This window comes from Chaetodon auriga, chromosome 10, assembly GCF_051107435.1.
Source record: "Chaetodon auriga isolate fChaAug3 chromosome 10, fChaAug3.hap1, whole genome shotgun sequence".
Classification (NCBI taxonomy): domain Eukaryota; kingdom Metazoa; phylum Chordata; class Actinopteri; order Chaetodontiformes; family Chaetodontidae; genus Chaetodon; species Chaetodon auriga.
In genome coordinates this window covers 14,331,020-14,341,640 of record NC_135083.1, presented here as the reverse complement: position 1 = coordinate 14,341,640, position 10,621 = coordinate 14,331,020, and the positions used below count along the sequence as shown (strand labels likewise).

Genomic DNA, 10,621 nt, shown 5'->3' with positions numbered 1-10,621 from the left:
TGTTTGCGATCTGTGTTAGCATGTGTGGAGGCAGGGAGGAGGTATGTGTGCAGAAATGCTGAGTGGGCTGAGGATGGTCCGGGAACCGAGGGTGCAGATTAAGGGGGGAGGGGGGAGGGGGAGGGGGTCAGAAAGCCAATCTTCTTCTCCAGGCTTATAGGGCCTGTGTCTTGAGCTCGATGGGCTCTCCCCTGGTCTCCTGCTGGCCCTCGGCCTCTGGGGGCCGGGTGCCCTTCAGCGTGGCGAGCCTCTCGGAGAGGCCGCGCATGCGAGGGAACAGCATGAAGTCATACAGCAGAGCGCCCATGGCACCACCAATCATGGGTCCCACCCAGTACACCTGTGATTAACAGAAAAGACAAAGAGCAGAACGTGTTTGTGAGTTTGAAGAGTTGTAAGAGTTTGCAGCGTGAAAGGATGTACAGATATGATCATCTTACCCAGTGGTTGACAAAATTCCTGACCAGGACAGCAGGGGCGAAGGATCTTGCTGGGTTCATGCCTGCTCCAGTGTAGTACATCTAAGTCAAAGACAGAGAGGGTAGTTCAGCGTTAAAACTGTAAAAGTGGGACATGATCCTTGTATGAACCCAGTGAGCTGTTTCAAATCCCTAGATCCCCAATTTCTTCTCACCCCGAGAAGATGGCCCATTAGCACAGAGAAGCCGATGGCCAGGGCAGCAGAGCCCAGGCGTCCGTTGCGCCTCTCATCAGTCACGGCAAAGATGCAGACGACAAGCTGCAGGGTGAGGAAGACCTCCATGGTGGTGGCCATGCCCAGGCTGATGCCGGGCTGCAGCTGAAAGAGGAGAGTGACGAAACTAATGGTGAGAGTGCACAAAGTAACACGGTTTCAAACTCTCTGGCAAACTCTTACTGTTAGATACAGTTAAAGTGTTGTATATATAATGCAGGTGCATTTTTATTTAAATAAATACATGCACATTGTGATTTTTTTTCTTTGAATGACCTTGGAGACTTGTCAGGTTTTTTATAGATAATACTGCTTTTCAAGACAGAACTGGCAATGTTTTGCAAATATGAAGTACTTTCATGTACATTATGTAATTCATGGTACATTTTCATAATGTTAAACAAACTGCATGTGCAAAATGTAATGTAACATTTTTAATACAGGAGTCAGAGCCTGTCAGAGCTTACTTGTAGTAATGGATGCAGTATTCCAGTGACTGGCAGGTAATCTTACCGTGTTGAGTGCTAGGTTTCCCCTCATGTTGCTGGGCGTGACCCCGTAGAGCACAGCAGCACCAGCCAGTGCTCCGAGACACTGGGCCACGATGTAGAAGAAAGCACGGAACAGGGACATCTGGGAGCCAATCAGGTAGGCGAAGGTGACAGCTGGGTTGATGTGTCCTCCACTGATGTGGCCGATGGACTGGATGAGGGTGGCGGCCGCCAGCCCAAAGCAAAAGGCAACATGGAGGACATTATGGGGCCCAGTGGTCCAGCGGAGGGCTGCCCCCAGCCCAAAGAATACAAAGAACATGGTGCCATAGAACTCGGCAAACACCGCCCGCCAGAAAGACATGGACCTGAACTCCCACATGGTGGCAAAATGTCAAAAAAGGAACCTCTAAGAAATGGAGGGATGAAAAGTCAACGGAAAAACTAACTAATTAACTAAAAGGAGATGCTGTTTCTCCACAATGACTGTTTGAGACCAAAAAAAAAAAAAAAAAAAAAACCCACACAGAAAAAATAAAATTTGCCCTCAAACAGAAACTGCCTCTCTAAAGCTAAATGCAACGACACGCAAACCGCTCAACATGAAACTCTCATGCAACTGTGACCAATCTGCTGCTCTGTCCTCTGAAGTCTGATTTCTGTCATAGAGAGCTCCTGAGTGGAGCAATACGCCAGTCTCTGTGCATCTATGTGCCAACCCCGCCGGTTGTTAGTAGAAGAACATGGATAGACAAACGTTAAGCATGTCCTGCAGACATTCAGCCTCTTTACCAGAGCAGGGGGAGCTCAGAGGCCTTTTTATAACACCCCAGGGCCACAGCAGCCCCGCAGAGCCCAGGGGAGGGGCCAGCACACAATACTACAAATCACAACAAAATCATTTAACCCTTCTCCTGCCTCAACCTCCCTCTGTCTGCAGGACCCCTGAATCTGGACTAATGGGTTACAAGTTCAATAGGAGCGGACCTTGATCATTACTTACTTATGTATAAAAGTCCTCAAAATACTGCAGTCAGTTGGTTTAAGGGGTATTTTTTGAAACTGTGTCTCTTGCAGCTGAGAAGAAAGCAGTTGCGAGGGATGCTCTGGAGCATCTCATATTTGGATGTGGAGATCTAGTACCTGAGTACCTGAGCGGTAGAAGAGCCCATTCATTACACCAGTGACTGAAAAGCCCCAGTGAGAAGCTGCACTGACCTTCAAACCTGAAAATAGAAAAGCAGTGGGCATGTGGTGGGAAGAACCTGTGAGCTGCTAGAAGTGGAGTGCAGTGGGAGTTTTGCTTGGATTCCAGTCATTTGGGTGTTTTTACAAGTACAGAATTCATTTAATTTCAACGTCCACCTTTCACTCCTGTCCCATGGTTTTGCCCTCATTGTCTCATTTGTAATGTACAATCAACACTTCGCATTCACTCTAATCAAAGCCGTGATCACCAAAGCACGAGCAATTTCTCAATTTCTCCACTTGTGCTCTGGATTGGTACAAATTAGGTTTGTGGCAGCAGAACTGATTAGGCACAGTTTTACATTGTGTGTGTGTGCTGGGCGGGTTTGGAGGCTCAGGTTGGATAAAGCGGTGGAAAATCCACGGTTGGAGAGGAAGAGGGGAGAGCAGGCCTGGCATTGAGCTTCTGCACTGGAGCATCATGCTGACCAGGGCAGCCAGAGGGACGGCCGCAGCCCTCTGAAAGGATTATGCTGAGCTCAATGCTTTTCTCCTTTCATGCATGGAAACAAAACGCTGGCAGTAACAGTTTCTGCTGCTTTCTATGATCTGTTTGTCTTAGCGTCACTGTTGAATCTGTGAGTGCTATTTTCCATGGGCCAGATTGGCTAAATATAAATTTATTTGGGGGGGGGGGGGGGGTGTTTGCATTCATACTCCAGAGCATTGTGCTAGTGTGGCATCAAAAGATAAATAATCATCATTTTTATGTCTCACTTTGAAAGCTTTGTGTTTTACCAATATTCAGTGTGAGGCAGTTTGCATGTTTTTTCACCTGACCTTCAAAACAACATGAAAACATGGTGACCAAAATCTGCCATCATACAAGGAGCAGTGGTGGCTGTTGCTGCGCGACCAAAAAACAAAGAAACAAAGAAACAAAAAAAGCAACTTTTTTGCTAAAAATAGTGTTGATCCTGTCCTGTTTCTGACAGTTTATTAGTTTGCCAGTTGGTGCTCCTCTATTGTGATGAGTATTATGTCCTTCTCATGACTCCCTCCATCAGGGGTAAGCCACCTTTTGTGGCTTTAAGCCCACAGTTTAGTTTTACAGGGGAGGGTGTTGAAAAGGTGCTTGCATTGTATTTTCCTGTTCCCTGGGTCCAGACTGCTGACACATGCATAATAACGTGCAGCCCCTAAACATCTCACACTGGAGTAGAAGCTCTGGTCCGCACTCACCACGCAGCGGTGAAAACCTGTACGGCAGAACACACACAGCAAGGTCACTAATCACTTACAATGGAAACAACATAAAGGAATTTCAGGCTTCCATTTCCCTTTTTGCACTCGGTATAAAAGTGCAGAGGAGATGGGAAGCCCCTGAAATGCCCTGTAATGTCCCAGAGAAGTGAGAGTGAAGTGCTCTGAAGCATCAGCACTGCACACTGGTTTCAAAATCACATCTCACATTTTCAGAGGAATATAAGTCAAAGGATTAAAGTCTGTCTTTATATATATGCTCACACGACAGTGTATGAAATTCAAAGAGCTAATGGTCGCTGTGATTGTTCCTCTTTTCTATACAGGCTGTGAAGAGACTCTGATATGAGCTTTCAGCAGACTGACTAAGACAAATCAAGTGGGTATTATGTAAAGTCTTTTTAATGTGAAATTCCCTCTTTGGGTTACTGTCGCTGCTCAGCAAGGAAACACAGAGAGGCAATTTTATTCTAAAATAAGACTGCAACTTAGGAAGATAACCACTTGATTTGTCTGTTGAAGCCTCAGAGTATACACATATATTTAGATAAATTGGAAATGGGATCTCTGTGCGGCCAGAATGAACAATTATACAGACCAATAATTATTTCAGTGTGCGTTCGGCTGCGTCACTGTTGTTTTTTTTATCACAAACTAAAAAAAATGTAAACCTATCTTGTAAATGTATTAGAGACTGAGATCCAGTGGTAAAGAGTAACTATGTACATTTACTCAAGCACAATTTTGAGGTACTTGTACTTTGGGTGGATCAATTTTGCGCTTCTTTATACTTCAACCCCATGATGTTTCAGAGTGAAATCTTATGTTTTACTCTTCATAGCTTCAGTTTCTAGTTACTTTGCAAATTCAGATTACCAAATACAATCAACAAATGATGTTGTACTACTATAAATTAAGTTTTTTTGTTCCCCAGGGGACAATTCACAAGCTACCCAGCAGTGTAGATAATAACTTCATTAAACATGAGCACTTCCTACACCACATGCCTACTCTATGAATTATAATCCCTGCCTCAGCGTATACCATCTCTAGAGTTCACTGATGAGTTGAACTTTTTGGAAGTCGAAGAAGTGATGCTTCAATACTAGGCCTTGTATTCAATGGTCTGAAAGAATTTATTTGAAATGTAAACCCAAACTAACACAGCATCAGACAAATGCAAGTGCTCAAGCTGTGCTGAATCAAACACACAAGCCTCCAAAGCACAGTTCTAGTGTATGTAATTAACAAACATTTACAACTTGTATTGTTTTAACTATGTCGGAAACACTTGGTAGACTACATATGATTTCTGCCCTCACCTCTGGAAGAAAATATTTGTACCTGCTTTAATATACAACATTTTGTACACCGGCATAGAGAAACAAACTCAGCTTTGCAAAAATGTGACTATATGCAAAGACTGTACCACTCTAATACCATAATCTCAACACAAGCTGTGAGTTGCACAAGCATATCTGTTTATTTTAATTGCTGAAATGTTTAAAAAATGAAATTATTGTTAAATATTTGCAGATGTTGGCAAACACTGGAAAACCCATCTCAAGCAGAATTCCTGCTCCTTAAATTAACAAACAAAAATAAGTGCAATTTACAATACAAACATTAAAGGGGAAAAATCTGTCGTTAAAAAAACTACTTTTTTGGAAAATAGGCATTTTGAGTTAATTTTTTCATTAGAAATCACAATGTTCAATACGTAACCTAACATTGAAAAAAAAAAAAAAAAAAAAAAAAAAGACAGAGAGAGAAGGTGTAAGACATCAGCACATCCCATTACAGTCATTGAAGTCAACGAATAAAAACGTTTTCATTTGAGCAGAATTGTCCATGCAGAACAGAACAGCAAAGCACAGCACTGTATGTCGCTATGGATGTCTCTGTGCATGTCTGTATCCAACAGTCACTCCCTGTCACTCCCTTGAGGGGTTTCGCTTTGGAAACTGCGTAGAGAGATGAGGTTTCTTCTCCAACATGGCTGCCAACTCATGTCTGGTCTCTCTCTTCAACCGACTTATAACTCACTTTGTTAACAACGGAGGTGGCCTCCATCTTCATCTACTCAAAGTCAGACATTTCTAGAAGACAGACATTAAAAATGTGATATGTGTGAGCACCTGACTCTAGTCATTAGCCTATTAATGATAGCAAAAATGAATGCACATTTGAAGGTAGTTTGCATGAAATTAAATCCAACTGATGACACACATCCAAACTAATGCCTAAACATACCCATTTGTGATTTTATAGCAAAAATTAATCACATCTCTTAAACTGAATAAATTGATTTTCCTTCAAATACTTAAATATACAATGAAGGCCTTCCTACAATAATGTCAGGATCACCATATTACATTAGAAGATGTCATCTTTCCCCAGACATTGTAAAGCTCAGTTAATGGACCCTAAAATGAGTCATGTTTGTGGGCACTGTCTTCTTCTGTCTCTCAACCCATGGGATCTAGTGACTACCCATTACAAAACAGCTTTCTTAGAGAACAGTACTTACATTCATCGTCACTGTCTGCAGAATCATGCTGCAAAAACAAAACAAGGAAATATTCATTGACTGCTTTACTCAGTAAATTCCACTTGGTTAAAAGTTCTCCACACAAAACACCTGTCTGAGTGATGAAGGATATGAAGCAGATAATTAGTATTAGATGTATTTAAAAAAAAAAAAAAAAAAACATACCTCATCATCTGCACCATCAAAATCAGGTAAATCCTCTCCTCCCATGTTGTTCATCATCTGGAGAAGTGCACAGAAGACAACAATCAACACTACAGTATATCACCAGATATATACTGTACTCTCACTTCAGGCACTGTGCCTGTTCAACATGCTTACCTCTGAGAATTTGTCAAAACGTGACAGGTCCTCATCTGAGTCGTCTTCCCAGTCTTTCCAGTTACTGAAATCCACGCTCAGCCAGTTGTTCTATTAGTGTTTAAGTAAAACAATATTCAAAATGTAGTCAGTTTACTCAAGCTGCTTTGTCGACACTGATATTTACCGATGTTGATATTTAAGATGCGAGTTTTATTCATATGTAGGTTAAATCAATGAGCTAACAGCTTCCCAGGGTATATTTTCAAATTGATGTCTATTGAACTGGCCATATCTGGTTTGCAACAAGTCTGCACCTGCACTGCCACATGACTGACATCTGTGCATCGACAAGTTTTTATTTCTTTAAAGAATTAAAGTTACCTTTGTCTTATCTTTGGTAAGTCGTGGCCATGATTTCCCAGCTTCTGCTTTTCGTAAACAACACAACACAGACCTGTCAGTGCGTTTGTGTTTGGATCCCTGCATAGAACAGAGAGCATTTGATGATGCCTTTGAAGGAATATAAACAAATGTAGAACTGCGACTACGTCTTCAAATGGCACACGTACTTTGGGGTCAATCTCCCCAAAAAGGTCCACTGTATTCTGGTGTTTGATATTATCTGTTCCACTGAGACAGCTGTAAGGTGAAAAGAGGAGAGGTCACAAGGTTTCCTTCACAACCGCAAACAACTGACAACCAGGAAGTTATCTGTGTTCTCATCATTCTGTCCATACACTATACCACAGGTCCTCTTTTATCAAAAAGCATCTGAAGGATAGTTTGCTCTAAGGGTAATACAATTCTCAAGACTACTGCCATTTACCACGTTATTAATGCAACTTACCTGAAATGAATTTTGGACGTGTCAAAATTCACTTGCACATCTTTACTGTCCTCCACGCAGAACTCAACAAAAACAGAGTCCCGTCTGTCATACCACTTAGCTGTTGCAAGGTGCCTAATGACAAAGAGCAGGAGGAGGGAATAAATGACAATGTAACTTCATCCATGCTTCATTCTAATCTAACATGGTAATTACTCAAGCTTGATAATATTAGTGGGGTATATTATTTTCATAACCAGGGGTGGTTAGTCTGCTCTGATAACCCACGTGTATATAGTGCAGTACATTTAAGGTCACGCTTAATTCGTGTTGACAAACACTTCCCTCATTCACTCCAGATTAGCATGACAGTCTCCGAAGCACCACTTTCACTTCTTTACCGAGTTAACTAAAAACAGTAACTACTCTCCCATGAAAAAAACTAACCCCTCATCAAAATGGTGCACCTGCTAACCTACTAGAAAGCAAATCTGACCACCTATCGTCATGTTGAGAAGGAATGTGTAGTGACACATTAATAGTAAATTGCATAACTATTTGGATATGAACCACGGTGAGGTGATAAATATTTGACTGAACTAGGGCAGCTCTTGTTACGTGTATCACTGTCAAACATGTGTACATTAGCTTGCTAGCTAACGTTAGCTAAAGTGAAATCTTCCGCGCTAATCATGACTCCATGCTTTTTCAGTGGCAACATTAACGTCACCCATGTCCGTGTTGGTTGACATTAGCTTGCTAGCTAACGATACCGCGCTGATGTGACGTTAATGCGCCCTAGACAAAACTAGCATGGGGTTTATCATGTTGGTGTTAAATTACGCTGAACAAAAATTAGTTGTCGGAGGACTTAATGATGTGCTGTGCCTTTCAGTCTTGACAGTCGTTAAGTATGACTGCACCGCCGAGGCTAACTCGCGTGCGTGCTTAGCTCAGTGAGCTAATGTTAGCTGGCTGATCCACAGTATACTACACTACCAACACTTGTAGCTAGTTAGCTACGACCGCTAACGACTACATAATAAACCCAAGACTTACATCTCCACTGTTTTAGCAATTAAACTCCCTCTTCGGACCACAATTTGGAATATAGTGTTACCTAGTTGTAGTGCCGGGCAAATACGTACAAGCCTTAACCGCTATGAATAACGTTAGCAACAGATGCACTGGTGTGTCTCCAAACATCGCGTGTTTTCCTTGTTCTCTCGTGACGTACGGTCTCACACGCCCGCCCTTGCTTTGCAGACCGGAGCCGCCAGAGACAATTCTAGAACGAGTGTGCCCGCGCTCAAGAGCAGCACAACAGCGCCACCACCAGAGCAGCTCCGTAACAGCACACCACCTCAGATACAGGAAGTGACTACCTGAGCTATGTGAATACGCAGATGAAAACTGTGTACTGAAGTATGACAATTTTTATGGTACAGATGTGGGAGGAATATTCAGATTCTTTTCTTAGTAAAAATAGCAATAATTGAAGTCTTTCACTGAAAATGTAAAAAAAAAAAAAAAAAAGTAGTATTGTATGTGTAGGCTGTTAAAGTATTGTTAGCGAGCTAGATAAAGCCATTCAGATGAAGTTGCTTATCCAGCCACTGTAATTTAACCTGAGCAGATGCAATGTAATACACACCGCAGAACCTAGTGAAAAGCACAATTTAACTACAAAAAAAAAAAAACTGTAGTCTTGTGTGTTGGATTTCACCACATTGTATGACTGTTGCCTTGATCTAAAGAGAAAACTCACAAAAACATATTTAAGGAATTTTTTTTATTATTATTATTTCAAAGTCAGAAGAGAACTACAAAATACACTTTCTATTGTTGCCATTTACAACTGCAATTAATACAGGCTTCATACCAAGGGCAGCATGCTGATGTTGCAGGCTCCTCTCTCTGACAGCCGCTGGTGTTACAGGTCATCTCTTTGCACACACAGCCAGAGGTATACTTGCTGCAGCTGGACAGGTAGCATGAGCAGCAGTTTTTCTTGCTGGTGGTGCAGGAGCTGTTTGTGTATGTGCAGGTCTCGTCTTAAAGCCATCACTACGGTCCATTTTTCCATTGGTGTTGTCTTCATTGTCAGAGTTTGAAGCTGATGTTTCTCTTGATTGAGTCAAGTCTTGATTATCGAGAGTATGAGTTTACAAGTGATTAATGAAGTGTACTCCAGTTAGTGCCACACAAAACAGGCACGGATGCAGAGAGAATTCTTTCATTGTTCTTCCTGACCCCGGCCTCCATTAAGAAATCTTGGTCTGCAGCATGAGTGAGAAAAAAACAGAGGAAGCAGAAATCGGTAATGATGACTCCTTGCAGGCAATCTGTGATTTGTTAATTTTTAACAGGGAGGATGGCTCAATGGGAGCATGCCCTGCCCCCACACTACCAACCGACACAAACACACTCATGGGCACCTCCCAAAGGACATTGGTGTGTGTTACTCCTTTGCCATAACTGTGAAATCCTACAATTCTATTTTATCCGGTCAGCGTCTTTTTCTCCATACAACAATCCTCTTTTTTTAACTGTGAATCAAAGTATTGAGTAAATACATGTTTAACTTTTATACTCCACTCTGAGTTTACACCAAATATCTATTAAAAACAGTATCTGTATTCATGTCTAAAATATTTTGTCAAGTGTGTTTGTTAAGTGGCCCCCCTCAAATCTCCTGCTGCTTGTGAGATCTCCATTGCAATGTGACAAGTAAAACATAAATGAGACGACAGGTTCATTCATGAGTTGCAGGTCACCTATATATAAAAAAAAAACTGCTGCTGATTTAGAAAATGTACTTTGACAGAAGACTGAGGGCATGTTGACATGTGGAAATGATGAAAGACACAAGACTGTGGCTTCCGGTTATTTTGTCAATAGAGATGAGCATGGATGCAGTGGTGGAAGCCGAAGCATGTCCCTTCACAGCTTGCTTCTGAGCCATCTTATTAACCAACGTCTCTTTAGCATCGCTCTCAGCCATCAGAGCTCGGCTCTCAATTTAGGTCCTCGTAGGAATGGACGCTGTCAGATGCACCTGCTGCCGCTGTGTTTGACATCCAATGATTTTCTTAGCGGGCCAAAGCACTCAAGCAGTAGAAAATGACATGGAAACGGACAGATGACTATAGAAGTGAACATGGGAAGCTGTAGCTGCTTCAAGCAGTTGGACTTGGGCAAGAGAGGAAATAGGCCGAGAAGCAGTGTCACCAGTTTGAGGCTTGGCAGCTGTCGATAGAGCAAGTGGAACAATAGCACGAAGGCAGGGAAAGACAAAGCGGCAC

The 10,621-nt window shown here is 42.2% G+C and overlaps 2 protein-coding genes across 2 annotated transcripts; both read right to left on the bottom strand.

The window, feature by feature from the left end:
* Positions 1–154: 154 nt before the first annotated feature.
* On the bottom strand, positions 155–1,567 carry mipa (major intrinsic protein of lens fiber a). The gene is made up of 4 exons (XM_076741486.1): positions 1,208–1,567; positions 635–799; positions 441–521; positions 155–340 (listed from the first exon to the last, which is right to left on the bottom strand). Exons 1-4 carry the CDS (start codon positions 1,565–1,567, stop codon positions 155–157), a joined length of 792 nt encoding a protein of 263 aa, XP_076597601.1.
* A 3,100-nt stretch (positions 1,568–4,667) lies between these two features.
* ptges3a (prostaglandin E synthase 3a (cytosolic)) lies at positions 4,668–8,540 on the bottom strand. The gene is made up of 8 exons (XM_076741488.1): positions 8,376–8,540; positions 7,338–7,451; positions 7,060–7,129; positions 6,872–6,970; positions 6,509–6,598; positions 6,353–6,409; positions 6,167–6,194; positions 4,668–5,735 (listed from the first exon to the last, which is right to left on the bottom strand). Coding segments are annotated over exons 1-8 (462 nt in total). The 5' UTR covers positions 8,378–8,540; the 3' UTR covers positions 4,668–5,733.
* Positions 8,541–10,621: the final 2,081 nt, after the last annotated feature.